At 32.9% G+C, this 24,263-nt stretch overlaps 1 protein-coding gene across 1 annotated transcript in view; it reads right to left on the reverse strand.

The window, feature by feature from the left end:
• Positions 1-24,263, reverse strand: part of LOC129218206 (F-box/LRR-repeat protein 7-like) — a 151,663-nt gene that overhangs the window by 49,062 nt on the left and 78,338 nt on the right. The window contains exons 2-3 of the mRNA XM_054852421.1: positions 22,285-22,886; positions 18,836-19,326 (exon numbers count right to left, since the gene is read on the reverse strand). Of these exons, the coding sequence (XP_054708396.1) occupies positions 18,836-19,326; positions 22,285-22,739 (946 nt within the window). The 5' untranslated portion in view covers positions 22,740-22,886. The remainder of the gene's footprint in view (positions 1-18,835; positions 19,327-22,284; positions 22,887-24,263) is intronic.

A 24,263-nucleotide genomic window follows, 5' to 3' on the forward strand; every position in this document is an offset into this window, starting at 1 on the left:
GTCGTGCAATTTAAGCATGGTGACAAGAAAGTCTTAGATTTCCCAGTGGGAATGTACCTCTTGATCTAAATCCACATTAGCTGGTGGGGGTGCAAAAGAAAAATTGTTGTTTAAAACCAGTGAAACCAGGAATGTTGGGGAGCATTAGGACGTCTTTTTACTTTTAAAAAATAAAACCATACTTTCTTCAAGAAATAAGAGTCCAATAATAATTAAATATAGTAGACATGAAGCAGTTTAAAGCTTTTCTGTTCAGTAGTGAAATGCATCACGGAGTTGAATATTTACCGAAAAAAGGTATCTCGTGCAATTGGAACTGTAATGCAGTCAAAAATCATTTCGCGATTAAAATCAAAATTAAGTACAATAAATGTGTGAAAAAATCTATAATTTATGCTCGATGTGTTTATTTATTTAAATTAAGTGTAAAGACATCACGCAATGGATAAAAGTTTTCGAGAAAAATACACAATATGGAACTAGGCAACTTTCTTTTTTTGTTTTTCAGAAAAGATAGAATGAATAAGTGGAATTGAAGATGAAAATGCTGTTGCATACGTGTTTGCGCCAAATAATAGGGGGGGGGGGGTAAACAATTATTTTTGTTGTCAATGTCTGAAATTGGCTCATATAGACTGCGCCGGTAATCAGAAAATAGACATCGTTTGTTTCAAGTGCGAATAGTTGATTTATGAACTGCAAGCGGTTGTTTTCTAGTGTTATTTTTGTTGTAACCGATGAAAAGAGCCGTGTCCTGCAAACTCACCTTCTCTCGATTAAATAAAAATAATAATAAAATTTGCTGCTTAAATACTTGGTTAGGCTTTTAAACTCAAATAATCCTAAAGTTTGAATCCTGAATTTCATTTTACGCTCAATGTTGTAATTTAGAAACAAGAAAATTCATGCTAGTTGCAACCTCTAGTGAAATCCTTAACATGACTGGACTGTAACGAATATGGCGGCGGAGAAATGACAGACTCCGGCTACAACTTTGGGACTGTTAGAGCATTTGACTTCGACTCCAACTTCTTTACCCCAAAATCAGTCCTAATCCAACTCCGCAAGCACTGGCAGAGTTGCGAACTCTAAGGAAAAATGATATTCCCGACTCTTAAAATTTTAAACTTTCCACTCCCAACTCCGACTCTGACTCCGCAGCCCTGGTTATAAATGCATGAAAACAATTCATCTTACTTCCTACTTTACTACTACTACTAGGGAGCTTCGTCATACAGTCGAGTCCGCTTATTGAAATATCGGTTAAAAGAATATCCCGCTAAATGTAATAACTCTTCAATATATCAAACTGTTGTAATGTGCTTTTGCGTGTCCTGGAAAATAGACTATCTCGCTTATTAGAATAATTTTTCATAGCAAATTATCTATTCCGTTGAACGGGCTCTGCTGGTATGAAAAATGTGTTATTACGTCAAGAAATTATGGTCTTTTCACGCACACATGAACTGTAACTATTATTGATCGGCTATAACGAATCTAGCTATACCGTCGTAAATATTTCGGGCTACTGAATGATGTTACATAACACAATTTTACTTCAGTTTTTGAAGCGAAACACATTTGAAACACCTTTCCGAAAAGGTTCATTCAACACACCCGTAAAAAGTGCAAGCCATCTGTAAAGATTCTCAAAACTTTCTTCTTGTTTCAAATGCAATATCTGTTATTTCATTTGTACGAAACTACAACAGGGTAATGAAGGACAACGATCATTGGAAATGGAAATAACAGACGCAGTCTTATCACACATGGGATATGAAACTACAGTAGACCCTCGTTTTACGCGGAGGTTACGTTCCGCGGAAATGCCGCGTAAAACGAAACCGCTTAAATTGAGACTTAATAATAGTGTTAACATAGGGGTTAGGTTCCTTAGAAGAAAAAAAAAATCCATTCTAGTGAAGATAGATAAATGTATATAATAATAAGTTTAATATGTACTTATTCGAATACATACGCACAAAACATGCATAAAGAAAACATGAATTAATTTAGTGCTTATTAAAAAGAGCTGTTTATGTTTTTCTTTTGGCATACTATTAAAAAAAAATTCTCTCTAGTTTGATGTGGGGCATTAACGCTTCCATGATCATTCGCTTAATCTCCATGACGGGACCTTCCTTCACTAATAAATCAGATCATTTGTCATTGTCTAGGAATGGCTCAAAATTTTCAGTGAAAGCTTTTGGTTGCCTGTCATTGATGTTCTCATTGGTTTTGTTCTCCCTTTGTCACTTCTAAAAGATCTTCCTGTGAATTCTAAATTGTGCGAGTTTAATAACTTTACTTCTGGAAAGTGTTTAGAAACCAATCACAAAAAATGTCCCCAAATGCAAAAGCTCGCTAGTTAGCACGTCAAAATACAGTTTATTACTTCTCATCTACAGTCTCAGTAGTTGGGATTTTGAAAGAGAGGAAAATGTTATCTGTTTGCAGTGCCGCATCCGCGTAAAATCGAAACTCATCCACATAAAATAAAATAAAGGTATCACAGGGTGGCGACAGAAACTGCAAAAAAAAAAGTTCCCTGACTGTTCCCTGATTTCCCTGATTAAATTCACCAAATTTCCCTGTTTAACGTTACCAATGATAATGGTTTTCTTTCTTTGCCCTACCTGAAAAGCATTGCATATTAAATAAAATGCAGTGTTTAGAACGGTTTAAACTGTTAATTAAAAATTTATTTTGAAAAGATGCTCCCCCTTTTTTTGGTAAAAATAGTATATTAAACTATCGACAGAGAAATATTGTACGAAATCTAAAACAAATACTTTACTTCCAGGAACCAGTTAACATAAGAATTCTAAGAAATTGTTAAAACCACTCTTAAAGACATATCTAATCATGATAACACCGAAAAATTTAAATGGAAATAATCTTGAACTGAATTCTCTAGCAGTATAATTGTTGCTTCAAAAATAACAAGTGATAGGTAAAGTATAGAAGTAATGTAGTTTTACTTACGTAAATAATGCTGTCGTGTGCAGGTAAATGGCAGTATCTGCAGAAACTAGTTTTTGAGATATTTGAAGAAATGTGTGGTGGTTTCAGTATACTAACAATAGGAGAAATATTGGGATTAGACGTTTTTTTCGCGTCTCTTTTTCAGCGGAAACAAAATAAGCGAGTATGTACAATAAAGATAATGTACAACAGATTACAAAAATGAAAAAAAAAGAAAAATGAAAAATGTGCAGTTACTGCCCTTTACTTGCACACGGTAGAATAGACATTTATGTCAAACAAATTGAAATTTTTCAACAACCAGCCATATTGAGCTATTCTCTAATCAAGAACTAGGTTTTAATGAATGAATACAGCATTTTAACTATTAAAAAATAATATAAATATTTGCTTATGTACACAACTCAATTTCAAAATCTTAGATTACTTTAGTAACAAACAACATTGAAATTCAAAAACAATTATTGATTTCAAAATGTATATGTATATGGTTTTAAAATAAAAGAGTTTTAAAGTCTGAAAAAAAAAAAAAACATTGTGTAATCTGAAATACAGCAAATACCATGGCAAAAAAAAAAAAAAAAAAAAAAAAAAAAAATTGATTTTTAGTCAAAATTCAATTTTAGCAATAAATTAAAATCGCCAAGTGATAACTTTTAAAGATTTTTTCAACATTAATTTAAAAAACAAAGATTTTTTCTTGAAATCGTGATAACAGTATGCTAATTACTTCAAGACATTGAGTAAAGACAAGGGAGCGAAGTCATTAATGACGGCTTCCTCTTTGCCTGTAGGGTTGTTTATTTTACGTAGCTTGGAATGAGTGGAAGGAAAATTAAACTTTAATAATAATAACTTTCATAAAAATAAAGTAAAATAAACAACTTAACAGACACAGAAGTAATCTTAAGAAGCTCATCCTAAGATTGAATGTACTTTGACCTCGAGGAAAAAACATACACAAATATGCGGCACTGTATAATCTCAACTCAGTAATTTTACCTTAAAAGAAAAAAAAATGGCGGAAAATTCGTAGGGAATCAAAGTATTTCATTTTGCAAGATTTTTTTTTCTTCTTTGATCAATTTTCCCTGAATTTTTGTTATTTTTTCAAAATTGCCTGATATTTCCCTGGGTGATAAAGTTTCCTGACTTTTCTCTGATCTCCCTGATTTCCCTGATCTGTCGTCACCCTGTGTCAAATCTTAAATCTCTTATAATCGAAACCGCGTAAAATAAACCTGCGTAAACAAGGGTCTACTGTACTGCTAATCAAAAATCTACTATGTTTTAAACATTTTTGAAATATTTAAATATTTTCCATCCTTTTGTCGATTTTTGTTTCTCAAAGTTCGTCAAGTTTAAATTTTGAGAAAAGATTTTATGAGAAGACAAAACAAAATAAAAAGTAATAATTTACACATCCGCCCACACAAAAAAAGTTTAACTTTTTAAATAATCTGTGTAGTTATATTCGGGAACTTAATTACCTCTATTGATATAAAATTGGTCATCATAGTCCTTATTAAGCCTATTCTTTATTGAGAAAAGAAAAAAAGAACGGGGGAAAAAAAGAAACTGAAAATTAAAAATAAATGAATATTTAAAATGGTATACGTATATTTAAAATTAAATTATATTCTCTTTCTTTTGTGAAGAACTTATGGACAAAATGCTCGATTTTGAGTTGCACAAAAGAGCAAATTCAACTTTTCATTTTCTCTGACCACGCCGCATTTCTCTTATTACACTGCTTTCATCAACCTAAGAACGTAACGTATAGCTTACTTCCTGTTTTCAATTTTTCCCGCATTTTAACGCCTCCCTTCTCCGTTCAGCCTTTTACAACGCCCAACATATCCTGGGAGAAACTGAAAGTTCAAATTTAGATAAATCGGATAAAGGAATAAAAGAGACGACTTTTGCACATTAGATTCAGTTTCTCAAATCGCAAATGACACGTAAAATAAACGATAATTTATGCTTAAAATTACGGCATAAGCTTTTTATCATGTAAAGAAAATAGTGAAAAGCGATTAAGCAACAAATAACGCATTTCTATCATATATTGTGTTCTGCTATTATTTTTAAAGATCTTGTTTCCGTCACGTTTTTAGGCAATAGGAGTTTCTTTCAATACACAAAATTCCTACCCAAAACGTAAACAAAGACAAAGAAAAGTAACGGAACAGTAGAATTAATGCTTTATTTGATAGCTTTTCTTTTCGCTTTCAGCATTCTTTCTTCTGTTTACATTGTTAAATGTTAAACACAACTTCTCACAGCAAAAATGTTTGAATCAAACACCTTTTAAAGTCCTTTTATTTGACTTAAGAGGGTATACTTTAATGAAACAGAAAGTTTTTCTCAGAGACGCAACCCCTGAAATCATCTTTCCCCCCTCTCCTCATTAACGCCTAAGCAGCGTTCCGCTCTTCAGTTTTCTACATTCCACAGAGGGGTCGACCCTCATTGTGCCTGCGCCACAGTTTTCCCCACCCCCTGAGGGTCCAGTATTGGAACGCGTGGTATTTTCTCGTTGAAGATGTAGCTTGTAAAAAACCACATGCCTCGGGATTGCTATACACATATATAGATCCTCTAGATTTTCTTCTCCAAAAAAAAAAAAAAAAAAAAAAATTCCAAAATGCCTCGAAGCTTCTGAGTTTCATGGTAAAATCGTAAAAAAAAAAATAATCAAAGTTTTTCTGAGATAATAACACAATGATGTACATTTCGCAATCTACTGCATGAGTAATATATTGCAGAAACCTAGAGTTCGTGAGGGGGATTTCAAACTGCGATGTAAGTCTCAGGTGGTAAAATTTGGAGGCTGGCATATGAAGATCAAACGTTTTCAAGATTTGAGAAATTTTTTAAGCCTGTATTTAATATCAAAATGTCTTTTTTAGCAAACGATAACAAATAATGAAACAACAAAGAAGTTAGTTATTTTTTCTGAAAATAAAGATGCTGTCTTATGTGAAACATACCAACATGCTTCGCATTTGACACAAATCTCAGTAACTCTTTATCTCCCCATTTTCTAACATATTTTTTCTTATAGGTCTAAATCAAGTCTATATAATTTTTTATTATAATTTTTTTAAATTTATCTGCGTTGCCATTGTAAGGAAATGTTTTAAAACTTCAAAGAATGAAAGAGAACATGTTTTATGAAACTATAGGGCCATGAAAAAATAATAACCATGCTCTATTAATTAATAATTGTACTGTAAATATTATTTAAATTGGTCTTTTGTGAATCGCTTGATAATCTGCCCAAGAGCAGTACTTGAGCCATGAACCCGATTGACAAAATTAAATACTATAAACATAGGCGCATCGAACTAAAATTTTTGGGAGGACGAAAATTTTAATTTTACCGAATGATAAGACACGAGCTTACGTACATAACATCTAATAAGAAGGAATGCTAGGTATCATCAAATAAAATTTAAAAATTCAAAAAAATAAATAAAATAAAGAAAGAATATGTTGCAATATTATCTTCAAATTTTCCGAATCGTCAGCAAAATTTGCCGAAAAAGAAATAAAGATTGCAGAAAAGTTGAAGTAAATTATTCAAGAAGTAGAGAAACTTTAGTCAGTTTAGACTTTTTTATGCTGCACAGGAATTTGGTTTTCCAGCGCTCTAAACAGTTCAATAACTCCAGTCACAAATAATTTGGTTACTGAGCTCGCTTAGATCTTTTAGAATTATTCTTCTGACATTACTATATCATTGTGTGGCATTTTGTACGGAAAAGTTGAAATCAGGAAATTGTTTCGCGAACTTCACTGCAATCGCTGATTTTAGAATGCAAATTCAGGGTCCCCCCCCCCCCCAAAGCGATAGCACACCCCTCAAGTGTTACGGAGTACCCATCCAGAATAAAAGTCCCCAAAAAAGAAAGAAATATCCCTTGAAAAAACTGCCTTAAAAATTCCAATGAAGCAAATCTGCTTCATGGACCCCCCTCCCCATCCCCCCATCTGTGCACTCCTGTTAATTAGAATTTTTTTCTGCGATAGTTTATTATTTTACTATTATAGAATGGTTTCTGCGAGGTTTGAGAATATTTTTTAAGTAATAGAAATTACTTTTATTTAAATAGAGGATTATTTCGTCCCCCCCCTTCCCCCCAAACCCGACGCGCAAAGTGCTGTTACTTTTTACCCCTTCTTGCTGGAAGGGTAAGAAGTAATTTGCAACAGGTTTCACCTTCTTTTCCTTTTTGGATGTTTGGGTTTGGCCATTTTTTGGCCTAATTTTACTGTACTAATAATCGCACTTCATTAATTTTACTTTTTTTTTGAACAGATAATTGGCGGAAAATGTGTAGGGAATTAGAGTACTTAATTTCGTAAAGCAAAAAAAAAAAAGTTTTTCTTCATAAAATCAATTTTCCCTGATTTTTTATTATTTTTTCGAAATTCCCTGATTTTGCCCTGATTAATATAAAGTTCCCTGACTTTTCCCTGATCTCCCTGATTTCCCTGATCTGTCGCCACCCTGTTACAGCTGGGTATCTCGAATTCCGAGATTCTTACCTAATTTAAGCTTAAATGACTGGACTATAACATGCATCTTTATCTTTTTTTTCTGTGATACTTAAAAACCAGGGTTTGAGTAACATTGGTATCTTTTTGCCTTCCTACTTGCGAGAACTATTCAGGAGCTATGGATCCAGTTACAATGTTAAAAACTTTCCTTTTATATTTCTGCTGCATTATTTTCTATATTTATTTAATAACCATCCACCGAACCTATTTAAAAGTAAATCTGGAGCTTTCATTTTATTAAAATTTCTTTTTATTTAGGTTTGCCTTCATCCTTGCGAGTAGGAACTATGGATTCAGTTAAAATTTAAAAAAACAATGTTTAATCTTAATGCTGCATTATGGTTTATATTTATTTAATAAACATCTCTTGACTCTATTTAGCAGTAAATTTGGCCTTTTGATTTTATTAAAATTTCGTTCTATTCAGCTTTTAAATTAAATTTTATATTTTAATAAAATTAAGAAGTAAAATAAAAAAAAACGCAGTTTGATAGAACACTTACGTATTGTGAATTCATGCAAAGTAAACAAATCAATTAAATTTAAAGTATTAATTTCATTTCTTTACTTCACTTTTTTTGTTTTCAGTGAAGACAGCAATAATCACACCCAAACACGAACAGGGAAATAAAATAAAAATGTTTAATTTTCAACAATATTCATGACTTTAAATAAATAATATATATATATATATATATATATATATATATATATATATATATATATATATATATATATATATATATATATATATATATATAATGTCAGAAAATAAAGATAAAAATACGAGTTATTAAAGAGCAAAATTGCTCTTTTATTACTATAACTATAAAATAAATCTTCCATTTTGAAGATAATTTTGATAGTGATATAATTACCGACAAAAACAAGGTGGGTGGTCGATCCTGCAATTATCACTAGACCTTACAAAACATGATGGCATAATTTAAAAGCAGAAGTAATGAAAAGTTCTTGTTAACTGTCTAGAATTAGTACCTTTAGTTGACCGTTTTTTGAGCCTTCTGATCAATTAGAGATTTTTTAACTACTGAAAAATTGTCTCTCATTAACGTTTATGTGGAGCAGGTGCCAAGAATGTGATTTTGTCTTAACGCACCATTCTTTGAACTCTAATATTTAAAGCGAGCTAATTAAACGTTACAAGTGATATATAAAAGATGTATTTAATGAACGGTTTAGAATGGGAACAACCCCCCTCCCCTTTCTAATCTTCTGTTTTGAATCAGTTTATTTCTGTAACCATTAGCTGGTCAGGTGAAGTGTCTTACTCACCACAGAAAAATTAGTCCTTTGCTTTTAAACGTTTTGTAATACTTACATATCATCGCCTCAAAGCAAAAGCAAGGCATTTAATCCCAGAAATAATACTAAGATATTTTACTGTTGCTCTGAGACGACGATATATACCTTTATATGCATATAATTTACGCTAATGCTTCTGTTGTATATTTATATAAATAAGTAACACAAAAATCATTGGATACTTTCCAACTTTATTTGATAAATCTTGTGGAGCGCAGAAGAAATGTAATGTTGTGGTTACATATTCCTCACATCGCCATTTATGTTACGAAAAAATCTCCTAACCAGTTGGGTAAATATTAATCACTTTTAACATTTTAAGTGTTTAAAATCTTTACCAGTTACCTCTGAAACAAATCCTGCCATTCTCCACACCAAATACGGAATGGTGATGAGTATATTGGATTCTGCCATGAAGCATAAACGAGCGGTAGTTGTCCAAATGGCGTCTTTTGAATGTCAAACTACACTGTACAATAAATAATAATTTGCGAATAACTGATCCTGAGCACTTGAAAAACTGAGTACTATTTGTAAGACACTTCAAACTGAGATTCAAGTTACATAACAGTAATCAATAATAATAATTAAAAAATAAACTATAAGTTTTACTACTTCCATTAAGTTGAAGAAACAACTTTTCTGAAATGATTTAAAAACGCATCCAATATCATATGAATCACTACTGACACTGTAATATTATACTGCTCTCTTAAGTGCTAAAAAGACGTATCTATATATATAAAAATGAATGTTAGTCTGTATGTCATCCATGAACTCAAAAACTACCCGGCAGATTTGGCTGAAACTTTCACCGTTTGTTATTTTTGGTACTGGGAATGTTTATAGACCAGTTCGAAAAAAATCCGATCGTTAGTTCCTTTTTTATTCCAATTTAAGTCACAATCCATTGGATAAATACGAATAAAATTATCGGCTGCAGAAATTAATTCGCGTGAAAGATCTCATTGATAAGAAGTTAGCTGTTGCCATTTTTCTTGCGTTTGAACAAATAAATTCTTTCTTTATTGTTTTATGGCTTTTCATGCAACAGGGGGATTTAAAACTTTTTCTATTTGATATTTTTAGCGATTGATTGATCTTGCAAACTGCGTGAGTACAAAATTTGAGTATAGTCACGGCTTCACTTGATACCTGGACCGATTATTATGAAAATTGCTATATATATATGTATTTTTCCACGGAGAAGGTGCATAATATGCTCATTGAAGCCACTCGCCACCAGGTGGCACTGCAGAGTAGCAACTTCTGCCCCGTTCAACCGATTGTCATGAAAATCAGTATAATGATGTATTTTTTTGTTGGCGTAGCAACGCGCGTCGGGTACAGCTAGTTCTTTATAAAGTAAATTTTTGGCTATAAAATTGTCGTTCTAAATATTTTTGTTTCTTCACTAGGCTAAGCATTTATAACCCTAGAAATTGATATTGAAATATTTATCCATTTTTGGCTACGCATAATATATTTGCAAATACATTGAATGCTGTTATGAAAAATTCAGTTTGGATTTCGAGTCAAGTTGTGGTCTAATTGTAAGGCTTCTTTCAAAAAATGGCTTAACCAACATTTTTCAGAAACCATAGTTGAATGAAATTATGCACTCTCAGAGTAGCAGTAAACATGGATCGCTGTTAAATCGAAATAACATTGAGCAGAACATAATTTGATATACATCAATAAAGACAGACGCAGATTTAACGGTTTGCTATCCGTAAAAAATGGATAACAAACCGTTTGATGACGTTAGTAAGCTGACCGAGCTGCAGCTCTGATCAGTACACTGTTCAATGGACTATAATTGAGCTGTTTTTTGAGCTGAATCAAACTTTTTTTTCTCGATCAAAATGAAGACCAGTGGCACAGCACCCCTCAGCATTCTCCCCTCCCCCTCGTGGCACAGCACCTCTCAAAACCCTTGGTTTTAACAAATATTGCCAATCTTAATACTGTAGTTTATATACAAGCAATGCCTATTAGGACCAAGATCCCAACCCTCTAGAAGGAAAATTCTGGCTGCGGTAATGACTTGGCCTATACGAAATTATGTTACTGTTATCAGATTTTTTTTCTGCTTGCTAACTTTTAATAAACATCCGTTTTGTAAGACAATTAAAACATAATGGCAAACTAAAATTCACTACCATGATTTTTCATCATTAAAGAACAAAAGGTCTATTTCACTTGATTCACCATAGTGATTACATAATCACGAAAAACTTAGAAGCCACTATTTATGCAAACCAAATGTATGAGAAAACAAAGAAATGCAAACACTATTATAATGCTCGCCCTCTCGATTAACACTCAACAAAGGAATTCAAAAGAAAAAATTCGACTTCAAAGGCAGCAAAGCGCAATCGTTTAAAAAATATATCAGAAACTGGCTTTTGAAGCTTAGAAATGCGCTCCACCTACAAAAGAATAGGATCTAAAATAAAACGAAAAAATCAAATCTCCCAGCCCGTCACCAATTATAGAGCTCAGTATACAATAGCCGAGATTCATAAAACGATGCCATGCCTAATTACACAAACGTGAAAACCTGCAATTTTGCTCACTCAGATAGGAATTAATGCAGTCTTTAGCGACCAAGCTCTAATAATGATTCTTTGGCCTACACCCACAAAGACTCAACCTTAATCATTGAGGCAGGCAATTTGCGGACAACGCTCGGGAAAAGATGGATTTTAGCGAAAGTCGCTTGCGTAGGAGAGAGTCGTACCACACACGTTACACAGCCGAAGCTTGAAAAGGTATTATTTAAACATTGGAAATTTTCGGGGTGGCGTCTTAGTTACTTGCTTATATATTTGCCCAAGGCGAGAGAGCGGAAATTTCAACCCTCCCCCCAAAAAGGGGAACTTCTTTCAACATTCTCGAGCCTTGTTTCTTCCCGTTATCTTGGAAATACAATAGCAATACGAGTTATAAATGGTATAGTACCTGGACGACCGAGCCTCGCTCGGCTTTAAAAGAATTATTTTTTGTCAAATTGTGTTTTTTTAAGGTTCAATACTTTTCCAAATATACTTGAAAAGCTTCACGTTAACGAAATACATATTATATACTCGACCTTCTTATAACACTAAAGTACCAAAGAAAGAAGATTCTGCATGTAATTAAATCAACATTTTGTCATAAACTATCTGTTACGTTTGTTTCCACTATACAATTTTCTTGTCAGTAATTAAAATATTTTGACCTTAGTTTTGCTATGGTGAAATCGGTTTTTAACCGAATACTTCCTTTCATACTATGATGCGTTTCACGATTTTATCCCAATCGAGATTTTCTTTTTGAATAAGTACTTTTAGTTTTAGCGCCAGAAAATACTACATACAGCATGATATCCATCAAAACTGATGATCCACAAACCATTCCAACAAATGATAACAACTGTCTTAACAAAACATAAACAATCTCAAGATATACACTTCTTCGAAATAAAATTTAGATGCGTGATTTAAAAAACATGTTAAACTATTTGAAGTGTAAAAAGAAAATAAATAAATAAAATAAAATAAAATAGGATGGTCACGCAATAGTTTCACTTAAAAAAGAAAAAAAGCCTTACATCGACTTACATAATGCTTTTGATTTTGTTTTCAGCCAAGTGTGTTTGAAATTAGCCAAAGTGGCCAATATCAGCCAAGCCTGGCAACCCTAAGCAAGTATAAAATTTTAAAGCGAGAAGAGACAAATTTTCATTGTTATGGTTGCAAATCGTCTGCCTGATGCCTCAACCCACCGTTTACTTCAAGGCTTAACTCAATTTGACTTTATATTAAAAAACTGTTTTTTGTAAAAAAAAATCGCGTTTTTACAGAAAAAACACTGATGTAGATGAACTTAGAATGCAAAACTACAATTAAATCCAAAATTTCATCCAAATCGTTAGAGCCGTTTCCGAGATAAGATATATATGTATACCCACAAGAATTCCTCGTTTAAAGATATAAGATTCAGGGTTTTTTATTCTCAGACTTTAATGATAGCTCTCTCACCTCCACACAAAGAAGTGCAAGTGCCGAAATTTAAATTTTAGAAATAACTGGTACAAATGGTAAGCAAAATTCTCATATGTTTTCCAGCAAGAGATGGTAATAATAGCCTTGATAAGTGCTGCTTAAAGAGGACGATTTAGAAGAACTTTTCTATGAAAGTCTACGGTTTAAACAATTGTACGCGTTTTACTCAAAACTTTAAATTTTCTCCCTCCCATGGCTTCTCACTTCCTGAATTTTATTTTAATTGCACCGTGCTTTCAAACTCAGTATGGGTTAGTCATTGGCAGAAGAAAAGACGTATTATGCTCCTGCATCGTGGGACCGGGCTCGAATCACTGCAATGGTATGGGTGTTATTAATTGGATAAGAACTTTCTCCTAAGCATGTGGTTGGAAAAACTAACTTTTTTTCGGTAGCGAACTACAACTACAACTACTTTATTACAAATGTAGTTAACTACAACTACTTTTTTCAAAATGTAGCAACTACAAACTACTTTTGAAAAGTAGTCACTACTTCGCCACTTTTTAAAAAATAAATAAATAAAAAACATACACATACACACCGTTTGAGGATTGAACGAAAAAATTAAAAATCTGGTTTAGATTGATGAATTGGCTCATTTAAAAATTCAATACTACTAAGAATTATTTATTGTTTCATTCCTTTACCGAGCCAATTTGTCATTCCAAACATTTTTTACGATTTTTACCAATATTCGCTGCAAGAAAGGATTTAAAAAGTTGAAGGAATTCAACCTTCAAGGTTTTAATCCTTTCCTGACAGTGAATATTTCATTAAAGAAGTGCAACTCGGCTACTTGAAAATATAAATAGTAGATGCAGTCATAATTTATTTAAAATTTTATAAATACATACATTTTTGTACATAAAATTGATTTAGATGGTGAAAAACATCTTTTAAACAAAAGAGAGAAACGTTAATTTCATTATAAAAGTTAATTTTACAGGCACTTATATTTCGTAGGAACTAGTTTATTGGTTTTGAGTTTCAAGCGAGGGGTCCGGACCCGGACACCATCTCTTTTCTTACGTTACTGATAAAATGAAATACAGTCGAGTCCCGACTTACGCGAGGGATGCGTTCCAAGACTCCTCGCGTAAGTTGAAATTTCGGCGTTATGGAAAAATATATGCATACAAATTTTTTAAAGCATACCAAATACTTTTAGGCACTTATAAACACCCCTCAAACTGCTCTAAAGCATTCCTTAACCATTAGTTTCTTCCATAAAGAACTGAACTTTTACTGTATTTAAAAAATAAAAAACTGTTATTCAACATGAAACACTTAAGATGCACAAAATGAATGACCAATGGGAATAACAGATATAAAAAAAAACAACACGGTACGCACTGCATGCAATAAAATTAAAATGATGCACAAAATAGTACTGTACAGTAGATACATTAGCAATATTTACGAGTTAAAAAATGAGAATACTAGTGATGATTTAAGCTCCAAGATCAGATCATTTTTATCTAATACATTTTTAAATACGCTTCACCTTTTATTTAAAACGTTTCAGTTTGTGACTACATCTCCTCTACCTGATCTTTTTATTAATCCACAATGCAAGTGCGCGCGTAGCTTTCATTTTCATAATTTTTACTTTGCTAAATTGCTCTACAAGCTTCAATATTGAAACTAAGTTGTAAACTTTTACGGACATCTTTTTGTTTTGACTTTTAACTGTACATATGGAAGATTTACTCATACTTATTGTCGCGCTACCTTCGACGTTTTGTAATTGTTCAAGCATATCGAGAATCTTAGCCTTTTTAAATTTTTTTTATCAGAAACTTTCTTTTTCTTCACATTTTCAAACTGTAGATGAAGGTGACACTAAGGTGCCATTATGGTTATTTGCACTAGACTAGCTTGGCGTGGGAACTTTGGCTGTCAGTGATGCTCAAAGGGACGTAATAACATTCACGAAATCAATATTTAGTAGTCAATAACGAAGCTGATACTTCCTTCTAGAAAAATTCATGTTGTGGGCGAAAAATTCGCGTTAGCTCTAAAATTCGTTACTCGTGAAAAATTCGCGTTATAGCCATTTCGCGTAAGTCGGATCGCGTTGTAGCGGGAGTCGACTGTAAGAGCATTTTTCAATTGTACCAAATAAACTCGAAAACTTACAATATTTTATAATTGACCTTTATTCTGTTGATATATCGACACTCAATCAGTAAAAAACAAAATTTAAAGAAATTTAAAAAATATCCCAAACGGTACGAGCATTTATAATCAAATATTAATAAATATCCGAAATATGAAACGTAACTAAGAATGATTACTTGACTTTAATGTGCAAGTGTCGACTAGAGCGAAATGGCTAAATAGCGATCTTTTCTCGATTAACGAATTTTGGAGCTAACTCGAATTTCTCACCCCGTAACACTTAAATTTTCAGAAGGGAATCGCAAGGCTTAAGTGTCACCTTCTTTAATGGGTACTAAATATTAGTTTCGTGAATGCGCAATCCTTTTAGCATCACCGAAAGCAAAAGTACCCCACACTGTACCAGTAGAAACATCGCTTTTTTTTTACAAATCGCGAATTTACAAATCGCCACTCCGCATCTTTTTCATTCTAAGTGTGAAGTTGATGAAACATTATTTCACGTAAGAGGGCTGTTTATCTAAAGTTTTAAATGGAATGATAGAAAGTTTCTGACAACTAAAGGAATTTAAAGATTTTCGATATTCTTGAACAATTAAAAAGTGTCTCGAATATAATTACTATATCTACTGTACAGTACTATTGTAGTGCTGCATTTTATTATTGCAATATACCATACGTATCGTACTGTTTCATTTTATGCCATTCTCTCCCATTGATTTTGTGCACCATAACCCGAATTTTTATTTAATAACACAGCTTCTTTTTAAATACAGTAAAATTTCAGTTCTCGACGTTTAAATTCGGAAAAATGAAGTTAAGAAATGGGTAAAAATAGTTTATGTGTGTGTGTGTGTGAAGGATGTTTAGAAATGTCTAAAACAATTGGTAGGGGAAGCTGCTGTACCAACGGACAAAATTTACTTTTCAATTTTTGCTGATATGGGTGGTTAAGCAAAATTTGGCAGCTACCTACTTTGCCTATTGGGAAATTGGGCCCGGCTATTATGTTAAAAGTCTTAGCTTTTGTCAAATGTCTTTATGTCCGTAAGCTCACCTATTTGAAAACGGAGTTTCTTGTAACCACAAGACTCGTGTATGAGCTTTTTTTTCCCTTAATTTGTGCATTTGTGTGTGTGAAACGTTTTTTAATTTTCTTTTAAAAATTTATTCATTTGCAGAACGTTTTACACAAATAAGGAATTATCCGTGGAAGTGTGCATATAAGATGGTTCTAAACTATGTACATATTTATTTAAATTAAGCAGAATAAAGTGCAAAGCTACATACATGACTACTATAACACGTTCATTGACAGCCATAGTAGGCTTTAATAGGATTTATTGCTTCTCGAAACTCTCTACAGCATTGCGCAATGACAAAAGAGCTCCTGGTAACCAGGGCTGTGAACTAGGAAATAAATGGCGACTCCGACTCCAGTTTCTGAAAATTTACAGTCTCCGACTTCTTCATGCCAAAATCAATACGACTCCAACTTTGGAGTCCGCAATCTTGGCGGAGCTGCAGACTATGAGGGAAAATGATCGACCAAAACTCCTGGAATTTAAAAGCCTCCTACTCCGATTTCTTTACCCGAAATCAGTCCGACTCCGACTCCATAACTCCGAGACAAGCAACTTACTACATTTTTGCAATTGAAAACTTTGACTAAACTGATTTCCTCATTTATTGCGTCCGCATAAAGGTAAACACTTTCCTTATATAAGCTCTAGCAAAGACAAAGAGTCATTATACACCTTATACCAGGAAGGGGAAATCAAACAGCGATACTGTTGAAAAATAAAAAAAAATAAATAAATAAAATCAACTCTGATGTGTATAACTATTTAATGAACGCTGTTCTCCGATTGAGAATTATTTACGAGCTTTTTTTATTTTTTTTTTATTCACACAAAATCAATTTTTTTATACATTGCCTACCACACTCTATTCCAACTGTCTACTCCAGCACAAAATCATTTAGCTGTGAAAAAATATAAAAGAAAAAAAAATCGAATAAGCTATTAAACTGCTTGTGGCATCAACCTCCAAAGAAAATATCAAAAGTAGATTTCGAAGGCGAAACATTTAATGTTCAGCATTGTTCCGATTGAAAAAGAAGCACTTGAAAGAAGTGGGCAAATGCTATAATTAACATACGGTGATTGATGAACTTATGTGTGACGTAATACAGTGTCCACGATAAAGCAGTTTCTGGAACCATTAGTAGCTTTGAATAATGCTCGTCATTTCATTCATGAAAAGCCACTTAACGTGAATATTGTAAGGATGTAAACACTGGGGATTAATATCGTTTCTTACGGTATTAAAAGGTGTTGATCAAAAAAGATCCATTTCCCTTGGAATTTGGAGGTAATAACTTCCCGCGATTAATTTTTTAACATTCGTAACAAATCTAAACTACTTATTCTTAAGTGTGCAATAGAGTAGATTATTTTTGAAAAATATTTTTTCATACCTGAATTTAATATTTGTTATTTGCGGTGATTGATGATGTGTGACGTAACACATTGTCTACGTTAAAGGAGTTTCTGGAATCATTAGTAGCTTCAAGTAATGCTCCTCGTTTCATTCATGCCACACAACATGAATAATATAATGATGTAAACATTGTGGATTATTAGCGTTTCTTTCGGTATTAAAAGGTGTTGATCAAAAAGGATCCGTTTCCTTTGGAATTTAGCGGTAAGAACTTCCCGCGATTAATTTTTTAACATTTGTAACGAATCCCAAAATTACTTATTTTCAAATGCACACTGCTGGCAACAAAATAAACTATGAGTATTCTTCCACCATAACGCGTTTGAACCAGAAGATTGTTGACTAAATTTTTTTAAAGAAATTATGTGAAAATTGTTTTGATAGAATTGTTTAAAAGGCAAAAAATCTATGCAATTTTCTTTAAAAATATAGTTTTTTTATCGTAATGAACATTTAGTCTGCTTATTACTCTTACAACACGGATTAACCGGATTTTCCGATCATCTAGATTGCCTTTGGCTCTAGTTAGTCCGGATAAACAAGGATGTGCTGTATAGCTCAGAAGAGTAAAAATAAAGGAGCCTCGTTAATCCGAATCTCTGTAATTCAAACGTCGGGTACTTCGAAAGCGACTGGAGTACTGTAATTAAGTGAACAGTTGCAAGCGAACGTATGTGACTTGTGTTTTGTTAGTGGCTTGTAGCGTCTGTTTAAGCAGTGAAATCATATAGGATTGTATATTATTGAGTGTAGCATAATTTGTGAGTCAACAGACTAAATAGCTTTTAACATCAACTGAAAAAATAAAGTACAACTAAAAATTAGTGTTCATTGCGAGTTTTAAGAAAGGAGAAAGCGAAGCTTTCTGCTTGAAATTTCATGCGCCATGCAATATACATTTTTTACAGGACTTAAGTTATTGATAAAATCTAACAACCTCATGCTTGATAATCCGGCTAATTTCGTAGTCCGAAGTATCCCCTGTCCCAATTAGCTCGAATTAACGATACTCTGCACAATTTTTGAAATAAGTCTTTTTCAATTACTAATTGATATTTCATAAAAAGAGCACACTGCTTTTACATAACGAAATTTAAGTTTGGCACGAAAATTCGCAGTGCACACATAAAATTCAAATAAATCTAATCAGGAACTTCTGGCTAACAGCTTGCAACTTAAAGAAGTACTTAACAGAAACTTTTGTTCTTTAAAGAAATATTTGGTTAAATTCAATAGTTGTTCAAAACTAATATAAAAATCAAGCCAGTTATATAATTCAGTCTTACCTGTAAGATCCAGTCTGAGTATATGAACACATCTCGCTGTAACCTCAGCAATTCCTGTATTTGACACTAAGGCACAACCTCTTATTTCTAGAGTTTTCAGTTCCGGACACCGCCTAGCGATGGTAAAAAGTCCTTTATCTGTAAGTTTACAGCAACCACTCAGATTAATCCTTTCAACAGCAAGGCATACTGTTGGAGAATCTCTACATAAGAGTCGAAACAACGTTTTCAAGCCTCTGTCAACATGAATTCTTTCACTACTAAGACATACTGAAGTCCAAAGTTGAGGCTCCCATGCAAGGAAGTACCACCTTCGGCAAACTCTGGCACAAACGCAGAGGTGATTACTCGATAGAAAGGAGAAAATCTTTAAAATGAGATCGTCGCTAAGTCGATCAAAGAAAGATGTTTTATGAGATTTTTTCCCTTTAAACGTCGACACGAGTGGCGTTGTGTCAAGCAAATGGGAGGAACCATTCAAACTTGAGGACCTAAAATGAAAAGATTAAATTAAGTTTGAAATTTTAAAAGCAAGTTGAAAAGTTTTACATTATGGTTTTTCTAAATAATTAGTTTAAGGAAGAAATTTGTTTTGGCTCAACACATACCCGGCCTATCTTGTTGGCAGGATTTGGAATTTTTTCTGTTAGATTCAAGCTCGACTCGACTGTCGATCCCAAAGAGAAAAATAACTTCATTATGATTAATTTTCATTGTTTTTTTGAGCAAACTATTTTTTGACACCAGCTCTACGAAAAGCGTTTTCCTCGGGTGGAAAAGTCTGGTGTAAAATAATAACTTTAAAGTCAGTTTTATGGAAAAACTTAACTACGTATGATGAAATTGTGAATGGTTCTTATTTGCACTATAAACCTCAACTTCATGTACTTACTTTGACTGCCTGATTCTTCAAAGTTCGGGCTAAGGCCTATTTTCTCCACCAACTCTTACCTTTTAAGTATTGTCTAATAGCACTGAAGATGACGTAGATTCATTCTCTAGACCCATTTTGGGGATTGATACCAGGTCGTCTGGGAGAAGAATGGCTGTCCTAACCAATGGACCACGTAAGACACTTGGACTAAAGGCATGGCCAATCTCTTTTTTTTTTTTTTTTTGCTTAAGCAGATCTCTAATTTTAGTCCATAACAAATAAAAGAATTTAGACAAATATTTAAGAGACATATTTTCAATCTTGTTTGAAAGATGTGTAATTTTCTCTCCTCATCCACAACTTTGGCATCATAAAAAGAAAAGACTTGGTTCTCGACATCTTTCAGCTAATAGAGCTATTTGCTTAAACCTGATGACTGTATCCATCTTATTGGTTTTAAATTTATGCATCTAGTTTAAACCGGTGCTATAACTTCAAATTTTACTACCGAATTAATTTTATTCAAAGTGCATTGTGTTTGCTCATATTTAGGAAAATCTTCAATTTTTAGAAATTACATCTTCGTCAATATAGATTAACAATCTTTAAAACCGCAACTACTATGTCTTTGGCATACCTTTGGATCGTTCACGTTCTGTTTTCGTTGTCTCAGAGCAACAGTAAGATATTTTTCTGCGGCTTAGATATCTTACTGTTGCTCTGGGGTGATGACTTGCTCTTTCTGTTTTATGTTCTTAACGAAATGTCTTTCTTTAGAGAAAGATTACATTTTGCTCCATCATTCGCAAAGCAAGATATTGAACATTTTCGCTGTAAGAGACCTAAAATGGCAAGCTATGAGCGATTCTTCCTCTCCGTCTGCGAAGTACGGGTCTTTCATTATGTCTAAAACTATAGTAAATGAGAAGAAGAGTCTCACACGCCGATTGCTTTCTGCGCTTTATTTGAAAGGGTGGTAAAGGATTAATCATCTCACACCCTAAATCTCAAAATGGTCAATGGTTTGCTTTGTAAGTTTAAAGGAAATAAAACCTATCGCTTCAAGAAAGTTAAGTTTTTTATTGAAAGCACTTAAATATTTATTTAAAAAAAAAACGGAAATGCATCCCACAGATAACATAAAAAGATAAGTGCGAAATAAAGATCGAGCGATCCATTAGGGGTGGGTGATAAGAGAGATTGGTTTGTGAAAGGCTTCATAAAAAAATGACTATATCAATTAATTAAAAATATAGCCAAAGGGAAAATTAGGCATCTCATTTACTATGATTACAATTCATTAGTTTTATGAGCTCACTACTCGTTTCTTCCGAACCTCACTTTCTTGGGTATTACTAAGTATAAATGGTAATGCTAAGTATAAATGTAAAAAATGAATGAGAAACATTAGCTGAAACATTTAAATACTGTTTTGAAATAAATTTTCGCCTTTTTTTGTTTCTTTTTTCTTTTTTGATGAGTTTTTCAAAAGTCTTTAGAAGGGATAAATGAAGGTGATTTTATGGTTTCGCTGAGCTTTAGGATTACAATGAATTCCACATGGCAGAAAAGAAGGATTCGTCCCGTGCTAGGAAGGCACCAAAGATACTTACATAAAAAGCTGTTATAGTCGATTGTTGTAAAACAGAGTATGTATCTGAATTTCATCAAATATATTGTAAGGAGAAAGTATATAAATTTAATCAATAATGTTGGTGTTAAACTAATCTGTGTCAGTAAGTGTCCATATACTATCAGACAAAAGAATAAACAAATGACACCGATCTTCAATTTTTGATTTGCACCATTTTGTGTTCCACTTTGAACAGTTCAAACAAACTTGACATTTATTAATGCGTATACTACATTTAGTAGTCTATTTATTAATAGTTATTTTAATTTGGTATTTATTATATTTACTATATATGTGTATATAAAACTTTATCGGAATCGCACGCAAAATTTATCGGAAAGAGCTGAGCTTGTGACATAAAACATATATATCAAAACAAACAAAAGTGGTGGGAAAATGTTAAAGGTTTTGAGCAATCAAAATGTTTTAGACAAAAATCCTAACGGGAGACATTCAAATGTAACTATCTAAAAAATCATTATGGGTAAAAATATTTTAGCATTAAAAATAGATAAAATAACAAACTAGAAATATATTTTTAGTTTTAAATTATGAAATTTAAACACAGAGAATAATTACATAAAATACACCGCCAGCTCAGCCAATTCCAAGTGGAGCTAGCTCAGCCAAGAGGTCAGTGCTAATTCTGTATTAGCTACCAGTTTGTTTGGCACTCTTGGCTTCCTTAAGAGGTTTTCCACCTCCAGCTCAGTCGCTTCCTATTCCGGGCTGATGAGTGCTAATAAGCTCGAAACTGCAGTCCTCGGATTGGAATTGGCTGTGTTGGTGGTGTATTTTATGTATTTCTGCCTTAGTCTGGGCGGTAACTTACTGAAAATACAGAGAATAACTATTAACACAGAAAAAAAATCAACTCAGAAATTCAGTGAACTACATTGACGAAGATGGGGGAATGTGTCAAAAAATACGAAATATGCAAACCTGGCAGCGGAAACAATTGATGAGGAATGAGTTGATGTTGCATGAGTTGATGCACAATGATTGCGAGGTGGTGGGGGAGGAATGTCCGAAGATCTAGGATACGGCGACATGTTGCACATAGGGGATGGCACATTACTCCATCGAAATGATGAAGATGAACAGCTGAGGGTATCAAAATTTCTGCGAGGAACGGTTGGAGTATGCGTTGGCGTTGGAGTTACACTGTCCCTAGTCAACAAGGTGTGATATCCTAAATCATGACCTGGGGATGCTCTGCCAGCAAGTCCACTATAAGTAGATATTGAATCGTATTTTGATTTGTACAAGGATCCCCTAAAATCCATATGAGGCTTAGGTGTTGAGGAGAGGGAAAAATTATCACTTGTGTCTGTGGTTGACTCCAGGCTTCGATTTTCGTTAAAATAGAACTCCATCGTTGGCTTTGGGCAAGCCATGGCTATTGGTAGAAGTACTGGAGAAGGAAGGATGAAAAGGAAGGTGGAGTTGTTGGATAACGCGTTCAGTTACATTCTGATGCTTACAGAGCTGATATTTGGGGGCGAAGCAGTTCCATCACTCCATCGAGATAAACAAATAGGAACCTGAAAGATGAAGTAAAATATAAGGTTTATCGAAAGGATTTTTATGCCAGGTACATGTTTAAAATACACAACAAGTAATTGTACTAATTCAGCACTAGAGCAAATAACAAAAAATCTTGCACATCACGTTAAAACGGATGGTTTCCAAAGAAATAAGAAGAAACTTATAACTTAAATACATTTATACGCACTATTAAGTTACATCTGCGATATTTTAATGCAAAACAACGACTAACTGAAGAAAATTAAAAGTTTTAGAGAGTATTACGCAGGTTTTAAAAATAATTCGTTTCAAAATAACTTGCAAAATGTAAACGTAAAACACATTTTTTTCTCGGATTTTTTTTTCTTTGTATTTGTACGCATAATTATCATATCGAAAGAATAAAATATTTTATTATCCTAAAGAATTACAACAACAAAATGTTTGTTTTCTCGGTTGCTATAGAAAATGGATAGGTATAATAGTTCTCTCAGGCATAAATGCACAAGTTTAATTTACCAATATGCTATTGGAGTCTTACACGGTTGATTATCTTAGCAAATGAAAAATTCATTCACAACACCATGATATTTTTCAAAAACAATCAATAATGTTCATTGCTGTAGACAGAAATAACAACATGGGCATGCGTGTCATATGAAAAATGTTGGTAATATATTTTCATTCGAAAGCAGTCGAGATTCAAACCATAGACAAGTATAAACATTTTTTACAAAGAAATTGCTGCGTTGAAAATAATGTTTCGATAAACATTATAACATTTTAGTTAAATTACTTTTCAGAAAACTTGCTACGTAAGAGTGACTTTATATGTATAGTTTGTATGTATAAACTATTAAATATGTTCTGTCATTTCATTCAAAAATAGATAAATAAATTAATGAAAATGAAATAAATCAATAAAATAAAAATATTTGTTTTTCGTTTTTTTTTTTTTTTTTTTTTTTTCTGAAAGTCCTATTTGAATATGTGACGAAGAACTGGACACATGAAACTTCTTGTTTTGAAAACATTTACTACATTGTTTATCGTACTTCATAATGCCGCATTCCAAAACTGATAAGCAATTAACAACCAACGTCGTGTTCATCGTACAAATCGATTTTGGTCTGTGTCTGGAACGTGGGACAGAAATTCTAATGGGATAGCTCATTAGGCTTACAGTAATCATATTTTGTATTCGAAGTTATATATAAATATTCCATTTTGTTCTTTCTCCTGCACCGAGTAAATTAAAGACGGCCACATAGTATACATTTTAAATGAGAAATGCGTCTAATTTCAGGTTACTGATGCAGATAAGATTCTTGTTTTGTTATTGATGTTCAAATCCCAAGAAACTTGTGCTCTTTATTTTTTGCTTATTTCGGACC

Source organism: Uloborus diversus, chromosome 3, assembly GCF_026930045.1.
Source record: "Uloborus diversus isolate 005 chromosome 3, Udiv.v.3.1, whole genome shotgun sequence".
Taxonomy (NCBI): Eukaryota; Metazoa; Arthropoda; class Arachnida; order Araneae; family Uloboridae; genus Uloborus; species Uloborus diversus.